This window comes from Octopus sinensis, linkage group LG11, assembly GCF_006345805.1.
Source record: "Octopus sinensis linkage group LG11, ASM634580v1, whole genome shotgun sequence".
In the NCBI taxonomy this organism is placed as follows: Eukaryota; Metazoa; Mollusca; class Cephalopoda; order Octopoda; family Octopodidae; genus Octopus; species Octopus sinensis.
Genome location: NC_043007.1, coordinates 54,821,291 through 54,848,207, shown reverse-complemented (window position 1 = coordinate 54,848,207; position 26,917 = coordinate 54,821,291). Strand labels below are relative to the sequence as shown.

The window sequence follows — 26,917 nt, the reverse complement described above, 5'->3', positions numbered from 1 at the left end:
TAATATTTATAAATTTTTAATGAAATTGAGATGAACGTATTTCATTGATGAATATTTTTCAAAAGTTCTTTAATATGAGAAGAAACCTTATATTTTTTTCTTCTTTTGCGAGATTTTTTGACGCCATTGTCTATGCTAGGAACAGCATTTACAACTTTCTTTTTCTTGCATGACAATGGATTAGCTCCCTTTTTTGACTTTCGCTTCTTAAAATCAACATGAGGTTTTTTAACCAAAATCTTGTCTTTTAACTGATTTAATACTTTGTCTTCATAATTTAATTCCTCCACTTCTCCAGCAAAACCATCTGTTGCTATTTGCTGAGAAGCTTTGCTTGGTTGCTCAATACAGACAGTTCTATCAATGAAAATGATGGGAACACCAGGATGTTTTCGAAGAACCTTCTGAATTTTCTTGTCCTAGGAAAACATAAAATAAAAATAAAACTTTACAAGTATCTTATCTACTATGAAAAACTTGATTAAGTCTGAAATTCATAAACTCACAAAAAGCTTTTTTATCTTTATTTTTTTATGGACATATCTTTTTCACAATTCATACATGCAAGCTAGAACTGAATATCTGAGAAATTTTCTTTTAGTACTGCCTAATTTGTATCCAAGACTTACCTTTCTCTCTAAAACCAAGAAGTACTTCAACTCTAAACAGCTGCAGACATTCTACAAGGCTAAATGATTCCAACCACAATAAAGTATAACTGTTACAGGTGCCTTGGCACAAATTCTTTGATTGCTAATATTTATAATATAATGATTGAAGAAGTGCAAGACTGTGTCTGGTTTATTATTTTTTTTCCCACATTAAAAAATTCATATTACTCTGAATAAATTAGAAATTAATATAAAAAAATTTTTTAACTATAAAGTTTATTTGTATATTAACCATAAATTATAATGCTTAATATTACAAGATTCGCTTCTGCTTTAAGTGTCAACAAATAGTTTTTCTTCATGTTCGTAAAAAATGTAATAAAACGAAAAAAACAAAACAAAAACAAGTAAATTATTTTTAACCATATTACATAATGCAAAAAACAATCCCTATCTATAGAATTAAGTTTTCAAATTGTGTTAGACTGTGGTCATGCTGGGGTACCACCTTGAAATTATTTAGTCAATAATATCATCTCCATTACTTATTCTTCTGTTACTTATTTTATTGAACTAAGTCTTTTATAAAAATATTAACCCAAATAAATGAAAAGTGTGTCTACAAAGGAATTCGACAGTGATGTGAAACATTCATTACTCTCTTTTAATTGAAATGTATTCAAGTTTCTTTTTAATTGCTGGGAAAGGGAGACTAGTTAATTTTAATTTTGTTTCTTTTTTTTTTTTTTGACTATTTTCGGCAACATACTTGTTTTGTTTTTTGTTTTTCCACAATGCTGAAAAAACTTTAATGCATTATTGTACATGTCCCACTTCAAACATATAGTCTTTTATTCTGTACCCTATCAGTACTTGCAAAAGGAAGTCATTTTCCCATCTCCAGCCTGACATGATACACATGGACCTGAGTTTCTGCATATTGACCTGTCATCAGCATGTGACAACCACTGGTTGGTGATGGGAAATGGTTCTCAATGCAAATATATATATATATACTTTTTCCAGTGACGAAAAGTCACTGATCTCGAAAAAGTGAAAACAAGCAATAATAAATCTGTTTATACCTCGCTCAGAGACTTATTATTAAAGTGATAATGTTTATGAAGTAAAGCATACCTAACAAGTAAAATGAAAGATTAGAATTTCACACCTGGCATAAAGAGTGAGAAATTATGCTGCTAGCAAACCAAATATTCCAACTACTAAACTAGAACAGTAAGTTAAAAAAGAAACAGATGTAAAAGGAATCTGGAATTGCTCTAATTAACAGCTATTCATTACATCACTGATTCTATTTACTTGTGTAAACATTCATTTTTAAAATATTAACCTCTTCTTAGTTATTAAGCTTGCTCTGTTTAATAGAGAACAGTTCTGAGACATGTAACATTCATGAAAGTTAACTTGATACCTGTTATGTTACCTACAAAAATTTGAGACTAAATTTTTGTTACTAAGTGTAATTCAGGTTGGTGAAGTTTTACTAAGACTTACCAAAGAAGTACAGAGATTCCCAGACGACCACCGTAGTAGGAGCTGGCATTGAACTTTGCATAGGTACAAAAGAGGAGTGCTACCCAAGATGTTGCTGGTAGCTGAGAAACAATTGAGGCAGAGGGCTCTGATTGGGAATGTGGCAATAAGGAACTCAGGCTTAGGCTACTTCTAAATCCACCAGATTGGAAGCATCAAAGGAAAAGAGAAGTATACACAGACATTGAATGAAACAAGACTCTGCCCAAACACAGTGATCTTCTCAAATTCCATATACCAAACAGGTGATCATGTCCTGACTGTCCTCTGGAAAAAACATATGGAAGAGGCTCATAAAAGGAAGCTTGCCAAATACCAGGAGCTGTTAACGCTTTTGTTACCAACCCGACTGAAACTGGCTCTGAGTACAAATGTCTTGTTTTCATAAGTTTTGAATTAAAATCTTCCACCAATCCTTAGTCACAATTTATGTTCCTATTATTAGCTGAATGATAACTAAGTTATTTTACTAAATTCATAATTATATTTAAAGTAACTGAAAGAAACACAGAGCATCTCAAAATAAATACAGTAATGAAAGGATTAAAGCAGTGCAGAAACCAGAGCTGGCAGGCATGTAACAAGGCAACTGAAATGAGCTACCTGGATTTAGCAGGGCATTTATTCTACAAAGCTGACTGGGTTTGGAATTATAAGAGGAGGGCTATAAGTTTCTTAATGAAACTGCAGAGGAAGCCACATGATGGCTTTAGATAAAGAAGGTAGATGAGAGGTTTACTGCTACTAGGATGCAAGCTGAGATTTGATTGACTCAGGCTGGGTCAACTGAGTGAAGGGGAGTTGAAAGACTTAAAAGCTCCCTGCAGCTCCAGAAACATCACTGATGATGCATCCCAGAGTATCTGTGAGACGTATCTTGGAACTATATCTCATAACCTCGCAATTCAACAAATAGAGGTTGATAAGGTTGACTAAATCTTTAAAGGCAGTGCCCAGCGGGCCATAGTCCCTTAAATGAAATCAGTAAAAAGAATTTTTAAAAATACTCTTGCACAAATACATATAAACAGGTGTGTGTGTGTGCACGCACACGCCGCAAATACAGATGAGTACATACGTATATATACACAGCAAAATAGAAAACTACTAACCTGTGTGCATAAAATATAATGGTTATTATTATTATTATTGACCATACTCTTGAAACACTCAACTACTGATACTGCTTTCTTTTTGTGCCCACATGAACATACTTGACAACTGCGTAGTTGAGGTAAAAGACCTGGAAACAATTTTTCTAGAAATTATAGAAAAGAAAAATGAAATCATTGTCGTCTCCACATTTTCACATTTGTTTTCTGTACAGTAGTAAAGATGAGACAGGTCTGAAAATATTTCCATGTATCTTTGTAAACTAGCATTACATCTTTGCATACATCTTTGTATATTAGCATAGATCAGTCAGGTCTGCAATGTGATAGCTTTCCATGCCTCTTAATCTATCTTAATTTCAATCAATAATTACTAATAATCTCAGATTTATCCTAACTATTTTCTTCTCATGAGTTCATATCAGCTGGCTGCAGGTATTTCACTAGAACTGTATTTTACAGTTTATTCTGTTGTATTATAAGGACATTCTCTATCCAAAGAATTGGTATTTGTATTTCTACCATTTAAGGTTTTTTAATGATATAAAAACTACAATGAAGTTCAGCCATACAGGCTTCTTAATTTATTTGCTTAGTAAATGTAAAAAGGTCAATTACTCATACTTCACGTGAGGTGCAGCTTCCCAAGTCATTAAAAAAATGTAAATGTCTCCCTACTCCAGTTTTAATGTGTGAAGCAGGTAGGTATATCTTCCACTGGATAAAACACCTGTCTACTGAAGGTATTACTCCAAGATGATGTGGTGCCTGTTTCCAACAGCTAGATTAACTGAGGCAAAGTAGAACTGCGAACATTGTCCAAATACACTACAAAATGCCTGTAACAAATCTGAACTCAAAATTATTGAATTGGAATTCCTATATCATATCCACTAAGCTATTTTAGTATTGTAGTCAAGTGAAACTGGTGCAGTACTGTTTTCCTGACCAACCAATCAAACTATCAATGGCTCAGCCCTTCAAGTTATGAACAGGTATCTCCATTTTCACAGTATGCCTTCCTTTGCTCAAGCAACGCTCTCAGATGATATAAATTGATATAGAATGTAAGAAGCTTGCTTCTCAATCACATGGTTCTGGGTTCAGTCCCACTGTGTAGCACTTTGGGTGAGTGTCTTCTACTATAGCCTCAGGCCAATCACAGCCTTGTGAGTGGATTTGGTAGACGGAAACTGAAGAAGCCTATCGTGTGTATGTGTGTGTGTATGTATATATATATATATCTGTGTGTCTGTGTTTTTCGCACCACCATCACTTGACAACCAATGCTGGTGTGTTTATGTCCCTGTAAATTAGTGGTTCAGGAAAAGAGACCAATAGAATAAGTACAAGGCTTATAAAGAATAAGTCCTGGGATCGATTTCTTTATTTAACACCTTTTAAGGCAGTGCTCCAGTATGGCCACAGTCAAATGACTGAAACAAATGAAAGAGTAAGAAAAAAAAAAACTAGATCTGAGCTCAAGACTTATATGTTAGCAGTCCAATAAGATATTCATTAAGTCATTTCACTTGTGGAAACCAGGAAGAGATTGTTCCATGTAAGGTTTAATATAAATTGTGAAAAGCAACAAAATACTTCATGAACTTTACAGGACATCTCTCAGAAGTAGGAGACACACATAAGATCTGTAGAAGCAGATGTACAGAAAATCTGGTTTCTATTAAAGTTCAGTTAACAATTTATCTCTCTGTTACCCCCAAAGAACTATTGCAATATCAATACGCAAACATTTACAAGCCTAGCTTTTAGCTGATTAATCACAAGAAGTTAATGAATAACTTAATTCTGAACATAAACTGAAATTATATTCCACTTTTACTTAGTTATTCTTAGAGCAAGATCTGAGGCCATGACTGCAAACTGTTAAAAACCTCATCAATTAATTTATTGATGAATAGCACAAAACACCATTAACTCTAAAAACCGAAATAGCACAAATCAGAAATACCATACCTAAACTATGTGCCTCTGCAATTGCACACGAGGTGGTAAAAAGCCGGATTTCACTTTGCAAATATTTAGAGAGGACATCATTTATATCAAGATGATAGTTAAGTGCAGCTAAACAAAATGTCCCATCAATTAAAACTTGGTATGGTGTTCGGAAGTGAAAATAATTCTTATAAAATGCTAAAATTTTTTTAACTTTTTTTTCTCGTAAAATCTTCATATTCACAAAGTTATTCCTGGAACGAAACAAAAAGAAAAACCTGTTTAATTACATGATTTCTACATTTTAAACTTACTTTTAAGAGTTGTCTTAAAACCAAATGTAAATGGCTATTTAACTCCATTGGATTAAAATAATTGGTACAAAGTCGCTCAGCAGAATTTGCTTTAATACCCAGAAAAACAATTGATTCTCATAAATTTCTAAATCTCTCTTTCTGTAATTAATCCACTTTTATTTGTTCCACAACTATTCCATGGTGAAATACAAGTTTTAACATTTAACCCATTAAGTGGTTAAGACATCTCCCTTCTTTTGAACAGGATGTCAATCAGAGATTTTGCTCAAAGGAAATAGTAGTCAGTTATTGATGAATTACATTGATGATGTGGCAGCTAACTTACAACTAAGCAGACTGGTACCGAGTGTTTGTGTCTTTTCAACGAAAAGCAAATACTCTAACTATTCAACTACCTACTGCTCTGTATTGCTTAGATATCATTTATTTTTATGTTGTTATAGCTTTGAGGTCAATAACTTGCAAATGGCAGGGAAAATGATCAGCAAAAGAAATCATTTTTCGTCCTGATAAAAAAAAAAAAAACCCCACAAAACCATCACTTGATTGTTTGAATACCCATGACATTACACTTGATTGTTTGAATACCCATGACATTACACTTGATTGTTTGAATACCCATGACATTACACTTGATTGTTTGAATGCCCATGACATTACACTTGTGGTTATTCCTTACAGAGGTATAATATCAGCTGTTTAAATGTATCTAATGAAGCAAAGCCATGATCAAAATCATTCCAGCCATGCTACACCGTTTATATAGAGCAGTGGTTCTCAACCGGGGTCCATACAACAAAATGGCAAATTGTCCACAATAGTATTTTAAGGGTTTCTGAAAAAATTTTGCTTTAGATTTATGCATTAGTATATATTGCAAGAAACAGCTAGGCTTCTTTCTCCAGCATTTTACATAGTTCAACTGATACAGTGTGTGAAAAACAAAATAGGAACATTGAAAGAAGGGTCATTATAAAGATCCTCATCCGGGAACAAAAACAAAAATTAACCAGCCTGGGGGGTGTTAACAAGTATGCGGAAAACGAATATGAAAAAAGAATGTGCGCTGACGACCGGGGGGGGGGGGGACTTTCGAAAAATTCACAGGATCCGATTTTTCCGTCATAACTTCTGGTAAAATGGATATATATATTGATCTTTTTTTACGGAATCCCGCGTTTTTGGTTATGAAGGATCAAATTCTGTAAAACAAGATCAATATATATATCTATTTTACCGGAGGTTATGACGGAAAAATCGGATCTTGTGAATTTTCCGAAAGTCCCCTCTTCATCCCCCAAGTCGTTACCGCGCATTTTTTTTTTCATATTCATTTTCCTCATACTTGTTAACACCCCCAGACTGGTTAATTTTTGTTTTTGTTCCCGAGTGAGGATCTTTATATTGACCGAAAGAAGTATCTATAAAACTAGTTTCTAAACGTCGAATGGCTATGGGGGTCCACCAGAATAAAATAATAATCAAAGGAGTCCATAGATAAAAAAATGGTGGACAACCACTGATAAAGAACATCTAGCATCACACAATTCAATGTTACTCCTTAAGACAGTGGGGCTTGATGTGAGGTTTGGTTGCTACCTCTAGCAGCGAGAGCAACTATGCAAAGGCTCCTTCGTTGTTCAAAATGTTTTGTTATCAACTTAATGTCAATAACATCTGAACTCGCTGGAGCAACACATCAGTTTTCTATTTCATTTCGCCTAGACTTCTACGGTACTATTTAAGAAGTTGTGGTGCACCCGAGCACTGTATACAATAATTTCATTATTATTATTTAAGAGTGGTTCCGGTGCGCGCACTCGCGCTAGCTAGTCGTTCCTTACTTTGTGTTTCATTTACTCTGTTCAAAAATTATTTATTTTGTGTTTTATTAACTTTGCTAGGTAGTCGTTGTAGGATCGACTAGTCACAACTAGCTAGCGCGGATGCGCGCACCGGGACCACTCTTTTTAAATAGTACCGACTTCTAATATCTAACCAAACTTACTAATAATAAATATAACTGAATTGCTAAGAAGTTTTGGGTACTTGTCTATTGTCGTGGTCCCGGTTTCTAAATATTAGCGGAATGAACAACTGAGATAAAGAGGGGGCAAAGAGAGATCAGAAAAAAAAATTAGAACCTCACACCACCACCACCACCACCACCACCGCCGCCGCGTAATTCAAAGTTGTTCATTTTGATATGGCTCAAGAGGCATTATGGACTTTTAAATGGAGATTGAGAAAAATTGTTTCAATTAGAAAAGCAACATTTCTAGAAAATAGTAAATTGAAGTGTGAACACAGCACCTTACAGAGTATAAGTATATGACATTTATTTTTAAAATTTAACTTCATTTGTTTTATATTCTAAATAATTTGCAATTTCAAAAAATATATTAATTTTGCGTTTTTTAATTTGATAAATTCTACGGAATAATTTTGCGCGTTTTTTGATAAATTCTACGGAAAGAATTTAGTGCGAAAAATTTATACATTTATACACAAAGACCTGTTGAGGCAAGCGAAGTTGATATCGAACCTCATCCCACGACAGGCACCCACGCCAACCCCCTTTGCTTGCGAAGACATGTTGGGGCAAGTGTGGCACCCGGCAAATGCCAGGACCCCTGGACTGGTGGTACGTAAAAAGCACTATCCGAATCGTGGCCGATGCCAGAGCCGCCTCGACTGGCACCAATCCGACCGTGGCCGTTGCCAGCCTCTCCTGGCACCTGTGCGGGTAGCATGTAAAAAGCACCCACTACACTCTCGGAGTGGTTGGCGTTAGGAAGGGCATCCAGCTGTAGAAACATTGCCAGATAAGACTGGAGTCTGGTGCAGCCTTCTGGCTTCCCAGATCCCCGGTCGAACCGTCCAACCCATGCTGGCATGGAGAACGGACGTTAAACGATGATGATGATGAGAAGAAATTAATTCATTAAGTTTACCAAATTATATACGTCTGTAAAAAAAAAAAAAGTTTCACAAATTATATACGTTCGCGTTTGTGTAAAAAAAATTATTAACCAAGTTTTATAAATTATTTACTTTGTTCAAAAAATATTATTAATATTAATTAATTTTCAAGAATTATTTAATTTATATAATTAATTCATTAATTTTATTCTGTAAAATAGTAATTAATTCATTTATCTGTAAATCCGCGAGGAAAGCGACTATGTAATTTTTTTGTGTAAAATTGAAAATGTTATATATACACACACACACATATATATTTTTAGTGAAATCCAACACCTTTTTTTTGGGGGGGGTAACGCGCATGCGCGAATTCTGCACTGCGCAAGTCACCTCGTAGGATCGAGTACCTACGTCTGACGCGCGCGCGCGCGAATTCGCGTGTGCGAAACCGGGACCACGACAATAGACAAGTACCGAAGTTTTGATTGTTTTTTAAAAATTAATGGCAAAGTTTTCAACGAAAGATAATGTAAACATCGGTTTCTTCACTTATGTTTACAACCTTCGTCGATGTTTATTTATGTCGATGAAAGATATACACAAACGAGATAATAATTAACCATCTGTACGTATACAATGGACTTCTGCACAGTTTCCGTCTATTGTATTTTACTCACGAAGTATTGATTAGCCTGGGGCATTGGTAGAAGACACTTGCTCAAGACAACGTGCAGATGAATTGTGCCTCGGACCATGTGGTAGCGAACTTGGTAACTCTACAACCATGCCCGTACCTATTTAACGTAAGCTTCTTCTATTTTAAATTTAAAACGTGTACAGAAATGGTTATTAATTAGATGTTTAGAACAAAGTGTTAATGAATTAAATACAATATGAAATGAGAGTCGTTCAAAACAACGTCTTACCTGTTTGATCCGATAGGCGGCGCAATGTTAGAAACAAGAGTGATGTCCCTTCGAATGCTACAGTATTATATTTTCCGGTTACATGTGAAAACATGACTTAAAAGAGCTTCCATGGAGACGTTTAACCTGCAAAAAACAGCACTCAAATCTCTCTCATACCACATACAGTTGTCTTTAGGAAAAAAAGAGCAAACATAAAAGACTGTGAGTCTTGAGACAAAAAGGATATGATAGCCATGGCTGGAATGACTTTGCATAATAGTTGTACATGATCAGAGCTCTCTTACTATAAGTACTGTTAGATTTTTCTTTAACTAAACATTTTGAAACTTCAGATACTGGTAAAATGTGTCATATAGAACATCTTTTACTATTAGCGTTGTTGAGAAAAGTTTCTATTTTCGAAGTTATTTCGTGTTAAAGTTGTCGTATTTCGATCATTTCAACCAATCAATGACGTGTATTCAGCTGACTTAAATTACTGCTGTTGTTTGTCAACAACAACTTCCGGCGGTGTATATTTCGTTTGTCACTGTTATTTATGACATATTTCTTCTCAGTTACGTTCGTATGAATAAGCGAGTGTATCTGAAGCACGTTTACTTCATGACACCACCATAAACGTTCGTGCATTTCTACTGCTTTTAGGTTTTTTCCTGTTTTTCAGCTACTATTTTTAGTCTTTACTCGTTATTTTGTTTGTTTTCTTTCTAACCTGTTAAACAGTAAAGAAATGAAGCAGACACTTAACTTTATACATGAAACGCATATATTGTTTAGATAATAAATTACACTTAAAAAGCACTAGTTGTTAACATATTAAATGCAGGAAGTAGGTAAAAATCATTAGTTATATGATTTTTATTTTTACAACCCTGGTTATCTTAAATTTTGGAATTGAAAATTTATCTTCTTAAAACAAAATGTGATCAATAGATTTGTTGTATCTTCTTGGAAACATTACTGTACCACTCAAAAAACTCAAATTGCCAAAATTTCACTTGGTTAGTAAAGTAGGCTAGCATATTTGATGTAGTTTACCAAGAAATTTTGATTAAAAGTACAGAAAAATAGTAATTTATATGGCTAGCTGCCATCACAATAAACAAATAAAGACAGTGGGTTTGTTCTTCAATAGTAGAGTTATAACTTCGGGCGAGCACTAGAATTATAAGACTTCATCAGTAAATCACTCGATGTTCTGGTTTGCAATGCTAACTTCAGGAAACATGCCAATCACCTATTTACCTACCAATCTGGTAGACGCACTAGTCAAATTGACTACATCCTCACCAAGAAACGGGAAAGATGGCTACTTGTAAATGCCAAAACCTTCCCAGGTGATGCACCCCACAACATAGATTAGTAGTTAACAACTTCAGGATCAGGGCTAAATGGATGCCCAGAAGACGACCAGCATAGTGGAGAAGGGTCTGAAAGCTTAAGGATCCTGAAAATGGACTGAGATTTAGAGATGTACTACTTAAAGCTATGGAAGACAACTGGGGGTTTCTACAGGACACCTGTTGAGGGCTAGTGACCAGATCTGTGGATAGTGCAAAGTCCCCTCTCGACCCAAGGTAATGTGATGGTGGAACACTGTAGTTGACAGGGCCATTAGGGAAAAGAAACAGGCATGGAAGAACAGTGGTAGCAGGGAATTGTATCAGACTGCCAGAAGGGAAGCTAGGAGACAGGTTTATTTAGCCAGAGGGGAAGCAGATAAGAAAATATTTGCCAATGTTCTGCGTCATGAGGACCAAAGACTTGAGGTATTTCATGTTGCAAGACAGTGCGTGAGAGAGAATCGTGATGCCATAGAGAAATGTGGCCGCATGGATGATGGTTCACATGCCTCTCTCTATGTGATTGTTTGGCTTCTAGAAATAGCAACTAAATTTGGCCATCAAATTACACTGTGCATCTTGGAAAGAAGGAGAAAACATAGAAGATAATGTAGTCCTCAATACATGATGCCACTTGAGAAAAAGATAGGATGGTCACAATTTGAATGCTTTTTTTAAGGTAACACCTTTTCACCTATAAACACTGTTTGGCAACTGATTCACTCACCTCACTTCTTGCCAGAAGATGACCTCTTAGAGTCAAGCAGACAGCTTTGATCTTTTGTACAGATGAAACATTTTTCAGCTATGAAAAGTTGGTTTTAACTGCTATTTCGCACAGGCTAAAAATTTAGTGGGTGGAATGAGATACTTGTTTCATTCATTGTTATAAGACAATGCTATTGTATATTAACTCAGTCCTCACACAGTTGCTGTAAGATTGTTATGGTATTAAATAACAAACTAACATATTCTCCACATTTAGCAGTCATTTGTAATGGCTTCTCCAAGCCTCTGTCTTTGCAGAGTCATTAAATGCAAGGGCACCATCATCCATATGGACACATTTCTCTCCTATGACATCACGATTCTTTCTCACACACTGTCTTGCAACACGAAACACCTCAAGTCTTTGGTCCTTGCGTCGCTGAACATTGACAAACTTCTTTTCTGCTACTCCTTTGGCTATATATACCTGTCTCTTAGCTTTCCTTTTGGCCATTTGATACATTCCCCTGCTACCCCTACTCTTCCAGGCATTCCAAGCCTGTTTCTTTGCTCTAATGGCCATGTCTAAAGTATTGTGGCCCTGAATATGAACAACTCTCCAATTTCATCTCTTTCCTTTCTAACTTTCACCCTTCTCTTCAGCTTACCTCTACTATGTCTGACACCTCTGTAAACTTCTTAGATATATCTCTCACCATTGACCTCCCCACCCACTCCCTTGCCACCTCTGCTTTCTTCAAACCCGTGGACTCCCACCTCTATCTCAACTTTTCCTCCTCCCATTGCTCCCACACCAAATGGGCCATCCCCTACTCCCAGTTCCTCTACCTCCAACACTTGTGCAGCTGGGACCAGGATTTCGAAACCCAGTCTTGGTACCTGGCTCGCCTGTTCATGCGTAACGGACCCCCATCCACCCTTGTCTAAACTGCCTTTGGCCATGCTCGTGTAATCAATTTCACCATCGCCCTCTCCTTCCCTACACCGCATCCTCTTTCCTCTCCTTTTCCACCCTCAAATATCACTGTCTTCAGCCTTGCCCTACACCATGGATTTACCATCTCTTGACTCTGCCTTGAACAGAGTTTCATTTTCACTTTACAAACACAAACCCCTCCTTCCAATGACTGTCTCTGCACTCTCCCTAAAAAATAACTTTTTATCCTATCATAACTTTTATTCATTTATTACTGATTTTTTATCGTTTTTTTCCATTGCACTTGCTTATTTCGATCCTTTTATCTTATCTATTATCTCCTTTCCTCTTATTTTATCATTGTATTAATCTCTAATTTTTATCTTTTTAATATTTATTTTTTTTATCTTATCTTTTATTTTGTATATTTTTCTATTATTTTCATCTATTTTTTATTTATTTTATATACACACATACATGCAAACATGTACATACACATGAACGCACATATATCTCCCACACACACATACATGCACACACACACATGCATACACACATGCACATGCACACATATACCCCTACACACACACCACATGCACACACACACACACTTCCACACTCACTCAGACGTGCATACACACACTTCCCCACACGCACACACACAGACAGTGTGAGAGAGAGAGAGAGACAGAGTGACACAGGGAGTGGGACACACACGTACTCATAAACGTCCACACACATACGCACATTCTCACTCCATCTACGTACACATACCTACACACACTCACCCTTCAAACACCCTACTATTGACCACCCTATCTATGCACATGTGCAAAAACACACAACTACACAAAAACCACCACACCTGTTATCATAGCTGTTGACCTCTTCCTACGACATTAACAAAGGTCAATCAGATATACATATATAAACAGTTAATACCACACATAGAGTTACCATCACATGCTCTCTTACAAACGCACGTACCACTTCCACCACATGCACACACACACTCAGTTACTGCCACACACACACACACACACACTCATGCACACATACACACAGATACCAACCTTTCTTTACACTCGCCTGTCTTAGAAAGCACTTTTTCTTTGTCCATTTTCTTCTGGTCATTCCAAAATGTATCTACATGTGGATTGTTGGCGTCTTCCTTTTCTTTTTGACTTTCCTCTGTCTCCTGTTTCTGAAGAAGAGCTTTGCTCAAAATGTAAAAAAAATTTCTTTCCTTTCCCAAGTGTCCTATTAATACTTTGTATGTATCACATTCATGCATTGTTCTTTTCTTCCTGTTTTTTTCCATTTTTTTTTATTAATTATATATATGTACCAAGCTGGTTGTGGTGTACCATATCAATTTGATACGATGTAGCCCACTACTGAATGTAGCGTATAGATTTAATGCTTCAAGGTTCTCACATCGGAGTAACCAGTGAACATGGAAGAATTAACATCAAGGAAGAAATGTTATTTATATATATTTATTCATTTACCCGACAAGTTGTTACAGAGACAGTAGCAATTCTAGCGATAGGGACAAGGATGACTCGCTGGTTAATAGTTGATATATAGAAAAAGGTTGTCTGTCAGTTGAGAGGAAAAGAGTAAGGTAGTCATGGTGCTGACTAGAAAGGAAGAAAGGATAGGTGAGCAGGGTTGCTAGGTATGCAAATAAGAATACAAAAGTGAAGGAATGGAGTAGATAAGATCCAGGCTGCATATGTTTCATAGCAAGTGGGACCTCAGAAGTAAATATCCAAGCTAGGTGTAAACCACAAGCTACTCTTCAGGCCAAGGATATCTTGATTGAATGAAAGTTTACATTCTCGCAAGGAAGTGCATGTTAACCCATGAAAAATTCAATTAGAATGTGTAGAGAGCACAGTAGGAGTGGAGAATATAAATGTAGAGAGAAATTAGGATTAAAAAAAGGAAAACAGAAAAAACTTGATCAAATATATCCCCATGTGGAATATCCCTCCCTCCACTAAAACCAGTTCTGCCCCCACCACATAATGAACATAAAATCCCCCCCCATCCCCTCACTCCAATACCTGTCCAAATTTCAAAGTAACAGGTGATCTAATAAACAACCCTCCTGCTAGATGACCCCAAATCCTATATACATTGCAACTCACCAAAACAGACACCAGTGTGCACCTCCAAACATCTATCCTCCCAGTTAACCCTCCCCCTGCCCAATTGGATTAAATGAACAAGAACCCAGGACGTTATCTGGTTCCACCTACTCCTTTGTCATTAATGTTCAGACTCGTGTATCTAAACTCTTCTTTGCTCTACTTGAAAAACATTTCCCTAAATCCAGCCTCCTTAAAAAAACATTTAAGTCCCCCCACCCCAATTTATAAAACTGTCCTATTCCACCACCACCAACATTGCCGGAGTTATCTGACATCTTAACAAGAAACTCAGAAATCTACAACCAGCTAACTTCCACCCTAATAACTTAACTCAACATAATCCCCAGCTCCAACATCAATTGACCCCCCTTAACCCCACCCCTGTAAACTTACAAGTACATACACCTCTACTACTTCATACTGTAAACACACTCACAATATACATTTCTTAATTGAAAGCTAGTAGTAGCCATCATGATTCTTGCCCATTCTCTCTTGCTTTCTTCAAGCATATTTTTCTACCCCTTGACTAAAAATATTTCCCCACCCTCTCCCCTACACATTATCTTTTTTTTCCAAATACCACTTCCCTTGCTAATTTCTGTGACTCGGCCAAAATAGTTCTTTTGGATACAACCAGTCAAATGACTTTGCTTAAATTCCTCATTTTTCTCACTCCTATGATTTTTTCTTTTTTCCTTCTTTTAGTCCTAATTTCTCTCTACAATTATATTCTCCACTCCTACTGTGATCTCTACACATTCTGCTTGAATCTTCCATGTGTTAACATATACCTCCTTGCAACAATGTAAACCTTCATTTAATCAAGGTATCCTGGGCTTGAAGAGTAGCCTGCAGTATACACCTAGCTTGGATATTTACCACTTACATATGTAGCCCAGATCTTATCTACTCCATTCCTTCACTCATGTATATATGCACACACACATTTATATGTATATATACATACACACGTATATATATATATATACATATACACATGTGTGTGTGTGTGTGTCTGTGAAATTAATAAATTAAAATTTACAGAAATTTGCAGTTTCATTTTCATTAAAACACTAGCTACTCCAAACAGCAAAACCTCTACCACAGCTCACCTACATTTAGTATCTCTATCTCTCATTCCTACACTGTTTGTCATTTTAGTTTCCCTCTACTAATGTTACCAAGTTGTGAACACTATGTTTTATTATATATTATAATCACTCACTAGTAATGTACAGATAATTTCCTTTCAATTAATTATTACAATTTAAATTTAAGGCCATAGTAAAAAATTCAACTAATACCTGCTGTTCAAATTCCATCATTAACTGCTAAATTGTTACAATCAGAGTTTTAGATTGAGTTACAAGCAGTCAATTTTGCTACATTTCAGCACTGCATGCTATTATTATATAATTTAAAATTAAAATTTTTTAAATTGAGAATCCTGCTGAATATCTTTAATTACCAACAAAGTAAACTGAACCAACTGACAAGCATTCCTAATATATATAAGAATTTACAAATGGTGTATGATTTCAAATTGTAAAAAAATGTTTTTAGTTTTCAAATTGAGTACATATTCAGTAAGGGATGAAGAGTTTTCGCAGGTACCAGCTATTACATTTCCATTCATTTTTTAAGGACATCCTAAAAAACTCAATATTCCTTGATGAATAGTTTGAAAACATTGCTTATGATTTGGAATGGTCCATCATAAAATCTGCAAAGTCATATTAAGGTGGCAAAACATCTACCAGCTACATACATGTGAGATTCTTGAGATTATTAAAGCTTATCAAAATGTGTGTGTGTGTGTACAAGTTTGATGTATATGTGTGTACATTTGGACATATTGTGGGATAAAAAAGAGAGCTGTGAAAGGGTGGATGAACTTATGAGTTAACAGCCATCCATTGTGAGTAAATTTGCTTCTTTCAAATCCCTGTTAGCTCACAGGTATCATTTGGTGGGTAAAGTCTGAGAGAAGGCACTCTAAAGTTAAACATGTAGTTGATGTAGCTGCTAGTCATCTTGCAATGTTTGTTATGGGATTCCAATTACTGATAGCTAGAGAGTGGAATACATGTTGTATGTTAGTGTAATCCCAGTGATGTACAACTGCCTCAATCCATCTGGTTCATCTTGTTTTTCCATTAAAGTGGTAATGTGTGCAGACTTAACAAGTAGGAGGCACAACCACAAATCTACATACAAAGCAGCAGAAAACTTATCCTAACATTATTCTCTTGGACAGAAATTGCTTCAGCAAGGTTTCCAGTCTCTGAGCAACTTAGGAAAGCAGTGTGACTGGGAAGTTGCTAGAAAAGATGCACTAAATATTACCCTCCCACATATGCCAGTTAGTTTACTGCAACTAATGACAGTTCTCCAAAAGTAGGAATGAACAAAGAACAAAGATTTTAACACAGGATTTATTCTAACGATACACATTTTTTAAACATCTATGGTTAGAATGTAAGAACACTTCTAGATCATGCACATCATCTTAAATGCCATATTGTACTTGCCACTAAAAAAAACTGCAATGTCTCAAAATAGATATAGCAGCAGTTTCAGAACCCCAGGTTTCTGGTGAAGACCATTACACAGAAGCTTCATCTGGGTTGGAAAACCACGGACTAGATGCAGATGTTGGAATTGTTGTAAAGAGCAGTCTAATACAGTGGTTCTCAAATTTTTCCAAAAATTTTACGTGCTGGTCCCCTTACAGTCTTTTCAATGATGTGCAGTCCCCTATAAAATGCAGGATAATTAACATGGAAACATAACATACATTCATGTACCATAATTTCCGGACTATGAACTGCACTGTCCATTGACCCACAACCTTGAAAACCACAACTTAATCCATGCAATGCCCCATTGGGATACAATAAATATACATGAAAATATGGGGAGCCAGTTGATCAATTGGTTACAAAACAAATTAGAAATGAAAACAATCTGAAAATACCCCAAGCACCCAGTATTGGCAACTTCATAAGACCCATTTCAGTCCATTTGGCAGAAAGAAACCGGGATCATACACCAAACACTGTAGTGTATACAGAGTGTAAGTACCTTCAGAGAAAAGTTGGACCTAAGAAGCATCAGTTGTGGTGTGCAAGAGAGACGATTGCACTGGTATGGTCATGTAGCAAGAATGGATGAAGATAGTTATGTGAAAAAGTGCCACACCCTAGCGGTTGAGGGAACCTGTGGAAGAGGTAGACCCAGGAAAACCTGGGACGAGGTGGTGAAGCACAACCTTCGAACATTAGGTCTCACCGAGGCAATGACTAGTGACCGAGACCTTTGGAAGTATGCTGTGCATGAGAAGACCTGGCAGGACAAATGAGACCATAACCAGTGGCCTCTACCTGGGATGTAGCCAGCTCACTTATGCATACCTTTCCTTCTTGGGACACAAAACTCTGCTTGCAAAGACCTGTTGAGGCGAGTGAAATTGAAATTGAAATCACTCAAAAATCAATGGAAATTGTAGTTGTGATACCAGTGCTGGTGGCACAAGAAAAATCCGAACGTGGCCATTGCCAGTGCCGCCCCGACTACCCTCCTGTGCCGGTGGCACATAAAAAGTACCAACCGATTGTGGCCGTTGCCAGCCTCACCTGGCACGTAAAAAAAGCACCCACTACACTCATGGAGTGGTTGGCGTTAGGAAGGACATCCAGCTGTAGAAACACTGCCAGATCAGACTGGGCCTGGTGCAGCCTCCTGGCTTCCCAGACCCCAGTCGAACCGTCCAACCCATGCTAGCATGGAAAGCGGACGTTAAATGATGATGATGATGATATATATATATATATACACATGTACACGACAGCGGTTTTGAACTTTGGCATCATCTTCCTCTTTCACAATGTTTGGGATGCTATTCCTCCCCATTATCAGGTCATTCCTCATATTGATTATCCAAGAGGTGCATTTCAACCAATTTAGCTATTTTCAGCAGAAAAATTGTAATAACATCCCAAAATGTACAGAAGTTTCTGGTGGGCTTTAGTGAAGTAGACACCAAAACCTTGGAGCACAAAACACACTGTGGTTTCCTTCCCCACTAGGCTTTATCACAGTAAAACTGAATTTCAAATAAGATTTGTCATATCTCATTTTCTTTATTGGAGGCATTATAAAAAAAAGTTCAGTAAACCAATTTACTTTAACTACATTGTATATTTATTTCGAATTTATCATATATTACGGATGTGCATATATGCCTTAGTGCAGCCAGGTTTTGGTGTACTAATTAGCAATAAAGCTTACCTCTCACTATTAATTGTGGAAGAAGATCAAAGTGTGTATGAGCATTGTTTTGTCTGGAGGTAAGCCTTTGTGAATTGATAACGTTGGGAAGACAGTTCTGTTGAAACACATTGTCATGAAAAACAACCATGCCTTAAAAATGCACGCAGGATGAGAATGGGTGTCTGGCAAAGGGCAAGGTCATGTGGGAACATGCACCGATGAAGATAATGATAGCGAGAGACATGCAAATGTGTGGATTGCAATAGCGGGGAGGTGAATCACGTGAGTGTATATACCTGCATATTTTCTATTGGCCAATCACACTTGTACAAGTGTGATTAGCATATGAATGTCTAGGAGTGGCATGGGTTTTTGAGGTCAATCACAAAAAAACATGTGAACAATTGAAAGTCTTAAAATTTCTAAACTTATCTGTCTCAAGCTACCCGTTTTCACAATACTTCAGTGTCTCTTTGCAGTCCCCTATATACATATACATACATATATATATATATATATAATATATATATATATATATTATATATATATATATATATATATAATATATATATATATATGTATATATTAGTATAATGCCAAACCTCACATCCCTGACCTGGTAACTTTATCTTCCTTTTGCTCACAAATGACAAATGATACACTGGTGGGTATCTGCATTTAATCCTACCAACATCTCTGCCATTATCATTACTCTCTGGTTCCCTTATCTTTCACTAGACCAATGTATAAGAATAGTTAACGCCATGTTGGATCGTTAGCCCCTACACGCAATTTTTTTCTCTCCTTGTTTCTTTTCTGTGTATCTTTCTGTCGAAGAGCGTAGGCTCAAAACGTAAAAGACTTGTTTTATTTCTATTCCTGAGCGCCATACTAATACATTGTTTGTTTGTACTCCACCTGCCTTCATCTTTTGTTTATTTTTGTAAACCTGCCTTCGTCTTTTGTTTATTTTCGTAAACCTTCCCGTTATATATATATATATATATATATATATAAATTTAATCAGGGGATATATTTACCTCATGAAGAGATGGTTACATCCGAGGAAATACTGGTTCAATACCTAGTATTATTGGGAGATGAAATTCACTTAAAACAATAGGTATATATCAAACATATAGTTTATATCCATTTAAAGGAAGAAAAGGAAATAGAGATTAGGAAGTTAATAATTGTTTATTATTAACAAATTGGTCATCTTCACTTCTTACTGCCATTTCAATTAATACTCAATAGTTAAAATACAAATTTGTACATTAAATTTACATTTATGTGATATGAGTATAATTTCATCAGAGAAAAATAGATGTACCTTTGGATGTTATATGTGGGCCTATCAATTTATTTTGGCAGACTACTGAAGTTACAACATTCAAAGGTACATCATTTTTTCTCTGATGAAATTATACTCATGTCACATAAATGTAAATTTAATGTACAAATTTGTAATTAAATTACTGAGTATTAATCAAAACAGCTGTAAGAAGTGAAGATAACCAAATTGTTGGCACCTGTGCAAGTGGTACATAAAAAAAACACCATTTGAGCATGGCCATCACCAGTACTGCCTGACTGGCCCTCATGCCGGTGGCACGTAAAAGCACCCACTACACTCTTGGAGTGGTTGGCGTTAGGAAGGACATCCAGCTGTGGAAACTCTGCCAGACCAGATTGGAGCCTGGTGCAGCCATCTGGCGTGCCAGTCCTCAGTCAAAATCGTCCAACCCATGCCAGCATGGAAAGTGGACGTTAAACAATGATGATGATGATGATGATATAGGCAAGGCTGTGTGGTTAAGAAGTTTGCTTCCCAGCCATGTGGTTTCAAGTCCAGTCCCACAGTGTGACACTCTGATCAAGTGGATTTAGTAGATAGAAACTGAAAGAAGCCCAAAGTGTGTGTGAGTGTGTCCTATCCTTGACATCATATAATGGTTGTAAATGAACATCACCATTATACAAGTGGTGTCCTCCATTCTTTTTGCCAGCCAGAGCGAGGTGCGTCTCTTACTGAAAAATTCCCATATCGAAATCGAACAAACCATTTCTGGCACATCTGTTCTGAAACAGCATTCTCTCCATACATATTGCATAACTTTCGGCAAGTTTCTGTTGCTTTCTTTCCTTTTCTGAAGTAAAAAAGCATAAGATGCCGATAGTGCTCTGCCCGGTCTTCCATGTCTAGGCTCAAATGCAATCAAACAAGTTGCAATCTCTCTCCTTTGAGGCTTGTTACACACTGATGTAACCTTGGTCGTTAGACCGAATACAGTTTCTAAAGAAAAAGAATATCGGAACAGTGATTAGAAGACCGAACAGTTGATACTAAAAAAATTAAACGAGTTTTTGGCCAACCCAATATATATATATATATATATAATTGAGTAATTGAATAATTATCTTATTAAGGATAATTCGAAAGATAACCGATACCTGGGTAGCAAATTCACATCAGAAAGAACACGGTTGAAGCTACGTCCCTAGGGCATAGACTATGTGTCTTCGTGCGGAAATTTGTATGTTTATTTTAAAATTATAAGTATATGAAAGAATGGAGTTGAACGACTAGTTAACAAATATCCTTTATTCTTGACATATGTTTCCCGATTCTTTCGCTATCTACTTTCCTTAATTTGACTTTAAATTTCATAGAACTCACTCCTAATAACTTCATGAGGATAATCAAACCCTCTAGGATGTCTGGAAAGCATATATGTGATTTAGCTGATGAATACTGGACATTTGTATTTGCAGCTTCAAATAAAATTGTTCTTAGTATGAAACAATTGTACTAAATTACTAATCCATTCTTGTTGCTTTTTTCTTGGTTATAATCACCCCACATTATTTTATGGTTAATACCATAAAGTATTCTGGTGCATCTAAGTTAAGTACCATATTCATTGGAATTCACTTGAATCTTAATTGTTTTTGCATACATATATATATATATATATATATACCAATTAAGGACTGAACACGAAAAGTGGACAGCCAACATGCTAGATATAGACGTCAAATCGCCATTCTCCACAAAAGATTATGTTCTCAAATCAAACTCATCACAAACCCAAGCAATAAACAAGTGAAAATATACGAAATACAATACTTATCCATGTACTGATTCAGTTTCGGCTATTATCCGCAAGGATACCTGTAGCCTTTGTCAACATGGCCCGATATATATGCAATTTGCTGAACTAGATGCAAAAACGATACCGGAGTATCATGTGCGTGGAGTTCAACCTATTACATTCGAATGTATTTTTCAAATGCCTTTACTTTGGCGCGTTGAGACCCGAAGAAAATAGCCTGCAGCTAATAATTAGCAGCAGTCAATTTATCGGTTAGAGAACATATTTATTTATATAAAATATAAAATTAATTAGGGTAGAAATCAATATTTATCAATTAAAACCAGTGGTCTAGCATATTAAAAAAAGAATCCGAAGATTAAATATTTACATATACCAATTAAGGACTGAACACGAAAAGTGGACAGTCAACATGCTAGATATAGACGTCAAATCGCCATTCTCCACAAAAGATTATGTTCTCAAATCAAACTCATCACAAACCCAAGCAATAAACAAGTGAAAATATACGAAATACAATACTTATCCATGTACTGATTCAGTTTCGGTATATATATATTGTTATATTTCGGGATGGTAATTTCTTTTTCCTGCCAAATAAACACATGCACTAATTTTCAAGAGGAGACTGCCAAATCATTTGAGTTCATTTAGAGATGAAAATAAAAGATTCCAAACAAGTCTTAGTAAATTAATCTGGTCTATTAAAGACAGAAACAAAGACCATACTATCAATTGGGAATTAATCTGTACTGCAAAACCATACAGACCTGGAACTAAAAATATGGCCTATGTTTAGAAGAATTATACCAAATTTTTACATCTAAAAGTAATATGATAAATTCTAGACAGGAGCAAGCTTTGAGATGCTTGCACATGAGGAAATTCACATTTGTCCAGTATAGATGAATAATAAACATTTAAACAACGGAATGCTTTGAAATAAAGGATTGTACATGATTATCAATCATGTCTACAATGCAGAGTAGATAAACGAAAAACTTTAAATGGTTAAATCAAAGGATATTAAAGTAAAGACCCTGAAAAAACTGCACCCATATAATTGTAGGGATGCAGTTGCAATGGTTACTAATCGGTGCAGTTGAAACAGGTGTAGGTCTATGTAAAGCGGTATATATAAAAAGAATTAAAGGTAATGCTATGCCACTTCATAATAATCCTCATTATTGTTGTTATTGGTTTTTTTAGGTGAAAATCAAAACAAAGTAAACAATTGTGAAAAATGTATTTAATCAATACAATAGTTACCATTTGCTTCTATAACCTTTCGCCACCTGTTGGGTAGATCTTTAATCCCCTGTTCGAAGAATTTAGGTTCTTTATTAGCAAAAAAAGTTTCCAAGAAAGTTTTCACGTCTTCATCAGAATTAAAATTTTTTCCATTCAATGAATTTTGCAGTGACCGAAACAGATGGAAATCTGATGGGCCCAGATCTGGAGAGTATGGAGGGTGAAGCAAAACTTCACACTCAAGCTGCAGCAACTTCTGCCAAGTAATCAAAGCAGTGTGTAGCCTTGCGTTGTCATGGTGGAAAACAACCCCTTTGTGATTCACCAGTTCTGGCCGTTTTTGATGAAGAGCTGTGTTTAATTTATCCAGTTGTTCACAATAAACTTCTGAATTGATAGTTTTATTCAAGGGAAGACGTTAAAAAAAGATAACACCCTTCCAATCCCACCATATCGATAACAGAACTTTCTATGGGTGAAGACCTGCGTTGGATGTTCGTTTTGGAGAATCCCCTGCTTTTTTCCATGATCTTCTTCGTTTCACATTATTGTAAAGTACCCACTTTTCATCTCCAGTAACAATTGTTCTCAAAAAGGGTTTGTTGTTTTCCCTTTTCAGTAATGAATCACAAATGGAAACCCTCTGGACAAGATTTGCTTCTGTTAATTTATGGAGAACCCAAACATCAAGTTTAGAAACATAACCAAGTTTATGCAATTCATTTTCCACACTTGTTTTGGATATGTTAATATCTGCAATTTGTCTGGTCGTAAGACAGCAGTCTTGTTTGACTACAGCTTTCAGTTGGTCGATGTCTATTTCTTTTTGCCAGCCAGAGTGAGGTGCGTCTCTTACTGAAAAATTCCCATATCGAAATCGAACAAACCATTTCTGGCACACCTGTTCTGAACAGCATTCTCTCCATACATATTGCATAACTTTCGGCAAGTTTCTGTTGCTTTCTTTCCTTTTCTGAAGTAAAAAAGCATAAGATGCCGATAGTGCTCTGCCCGGTCTTCCATGTCTAGGCTCAAATGCAATCAAACAAGTTGCAATCTCTCTCCTTTGAGGCTTGTTACACACTGATGTAACCTTGGTCGTTAGACCGAATACAGTTTCTAAAGAATGGAGTTGAACGACTAGTTAACAAATATCCTTTATTCTCGACATATGTTTCGAAGGCTGCATATTCCTAATTCCGAAGGAATAAGGAGTACATCATGCAGATTTCTCATCAGGAAAATCAAGGAACTTATGTCGACATCAAAATGCACAAAAAACTTTTAGCTGACCGCTCTCAAGGAGCCCATGGTGATAATGAGTGACGTCAGAGTGGCTGAATGTAGAAGAATCTAGAAGTTTCTAAAGGTTCAAGAGTTCAAACGAAGTAGGAGGAGGGAGGTATAAGAATAATAAGGTGAGAGAGTGCAGGTCAAAAGAATGGTGGGTTTAAATGATTTCTTTTGTGAATGAGTGCCTGTGTGTGTGACTGTCTTAATGTGTGTATGTGTGTGACTGAATGCGTGATTGTGTTTGTGGATGGGTAGATGTCAGAAAACTGACAGCTGTGAGTTGAAAGGTCTGTATCTGTGTGTTCGATTATGTTTACTGTAGGGAAAGGAAAGTAGATAGCGAAAGAATCGGGAAACATATGTCAAGAATAAAGGATATTTGTTAACTAGTCGTTCAACTCCATTCTTTCATATACTTATAATTTTAAAATAAACATACAAATTTCCGCACGAAGACACATAGTCTATGCCCTAGGGACGTAGCTTCAACCGTGTTCTTTCTGATGTGAATTTGCTACCCAGGTATCGGTTATCTTTCGAATTATCCTTAATAAGATAATTTATTCAATTACTCAATTATATATATATATATATATATATTGGGTTGGCCAAAAACTCCGTTTAATTTTTTTAGTATCAACTGTTCGGTCTTCTAATCACTGTTCCGATATTCTTTTTCTTTAGAAACTGTATTCGGTCTAACGACCAAGGTTACATCAGTGTGTAACAAGCCTCAAAGGAGAGAGATTGCAACTTGTTTGATTGCATTTGAGCCTAGACATGGAAGACCGGGCAGAGCACTATCGGCATCTTATGCTTTTTTACTTCAGAAAAGGAAAGAAAGCAACAGAAACTTGCCGAAAGTTATGCAATATGTATGGAGAGAATGCTGTTTCAGAACAGGTGTGCCAGAAATGGTTTGTTCGATTTCGATATGGGAATTTTTCAGTAAGAGACGCACCTCACTCTGGCTGGCAAAAAGAAATAGACATCGACCAACTGAAAGCTGTAGTCAAACAAGACTGCTGTCTTACGACCAGACAAATTGCAGATATTAACATATCCAAAACAAGTGTGGAAAATGAATTGCATAAACTTGGTTATGTTTCTAAACTTGATGTTTGGGTTCTCCATAAATTAACAGAAGCAAATCTTGTCCAGAGGGTTTCCATTTGTGATTCATTACTGAAAAGGGAAAACAACAAACCCTTTTTGAGAACAATTGTTACTGGAGATGAAAAGTGGGTACTTTACAATAATGTGAAACGAAGATCATGGAAAAAAGCAGGGGATTCTCCAAAACGAACATCCAACGCAGGTCTTCACCCATAGAAAGTTCTGTTATCGATATGGTGGGATTGGAAGGGTGTTATCTTTTTTTAACGTCTTCCCTTGAATAAAACTATCAATTCAGAAGTTTATTGTGAACAACTGGATAAATTAAACACAGCTCTTCATCAAAAACGGCCAGAACTGGTGAATCACAAAGGGGTTGTTTTCCACCATGACAACGCAAGGCTACACACTGCTTTGATTACTTGGCAGAAGTTGCTGCAGCTTGAGTGTGAAGTTTTGCTTCACCCTCCATACTCTCCAGATCTGGGCCCATCAGATTTCCATCTGTTTCGGTCACTGCAAAATTCATTGAATGGAAAAAATTTTAATTCTGATGAAGACGTGAAAACTTTCTTGGAAACTTTTTTTGCTAATAAAGAACCTAAATTCTTCGAACAGGGGATTAAAGATCTACCCAACAGGTGGCGAAAGGTTATAGAAGCAAATGGTAACTATTGTATTGATTAAATACATTTTTCACAATTGTTTACTTTGTTTTGATTTTCACCTAAAAAAACCAATAACAACAATAATGAGGATTATTATGAAGTGGCATAGCATTACCTTTAATTCTTTTTATATATACCGCTTTACATAGACCTACACCTGTTTCAACTGCACCGATTAGTAACCATTGCAACTGCATCCCTACAATTATATGGGTGCAGTTTTTTCAGGGTCTTTACTTTAATATCCTTTGATTTAACCATTTAAAGTTTTTCGTTTATCTACTCTGCATTGTAGACATGATTGATAATCATGTACAATCCTTTATTTCAAAGCATTCCGTTGTTTAAATGTTTATTATTCATCTATACTGGACAATGTGAATTTCCTCATGTGCAAGCATCTCAAAGCTTGCTCCTGTCTAGAATTTATCATATTACTTTTAGATGTAAAAATTTGGTATAATTCTTCTAAACATAGGCCATATTTTTAGTTCCAGGTCTGTATGGTTTTGCAGTACAGATTAATTCCCAATTGATAGTATGTCTTTGTTTCTGTCTTTAATAGACCAGATTAATTTACTAAGACTTGTTTGGAATCTTTTATTTTCATCTCTAAATGAACTCAAATGATTTGGCAGTCTCCTCTT

The 26,917-nt window shown here is 36.1% G+C and overlaps 1 protein-coding gene and 1 long non-coding RNA gene across 5 annotated transcripts; one reads left to right on the top strand and one right to left on the bottom strand.

Moving 5' to 3' along the window:
• On the bottom strand, positions 1-9,758 carry LOC115217257 (rRNA-processing protein UTP23 homolog). Of its 4 annotated transcripts, none has more exons than XM_029786898.2 (4): positions 9,402-9,744; positions 5,255-5,487; positions 3,278-3,423; positions 1-419 (listed from the first exon to the last, which is right to left on the bottom strand). In XM_029786898.2, the coding sequence occupies exons 2-4, from the start codon at positions 5,469-5,471 to the stop codon at positions 42-44; spliced, it is 741 nt and encodes a 246-aa protein (XP_029642758.1). In that variant the 5' UTR covers positions 5,472-5,487; positions 9,402-9,744; the 3' UTR covers positions 1-41. The 4 variants fall into 4 exon arrangements, with proteins under 4 accessions (XP_029642758.1, XP_036363396.1, XP_036363397.1 ...); XM_036507503.1 differs by having other exon boundaries at positions 9,366-9,491; XM_036507504.1 differs by lacking the exon at positions 9,402-9,744 and adding an exon at positions 9,153-9,353.
• Positions 7,045-26,917, top strand: LOC118765435. Its single transcript, XR_005001298.1, has 4 exons — positions 7,045-7,058; positions 10,238-10,250; positions 17,143-17,149; positions 26,768-26,917. It is a non-coding gene; the product is annotated as an uncharacterized LOC118765435 (long non-coding RNA).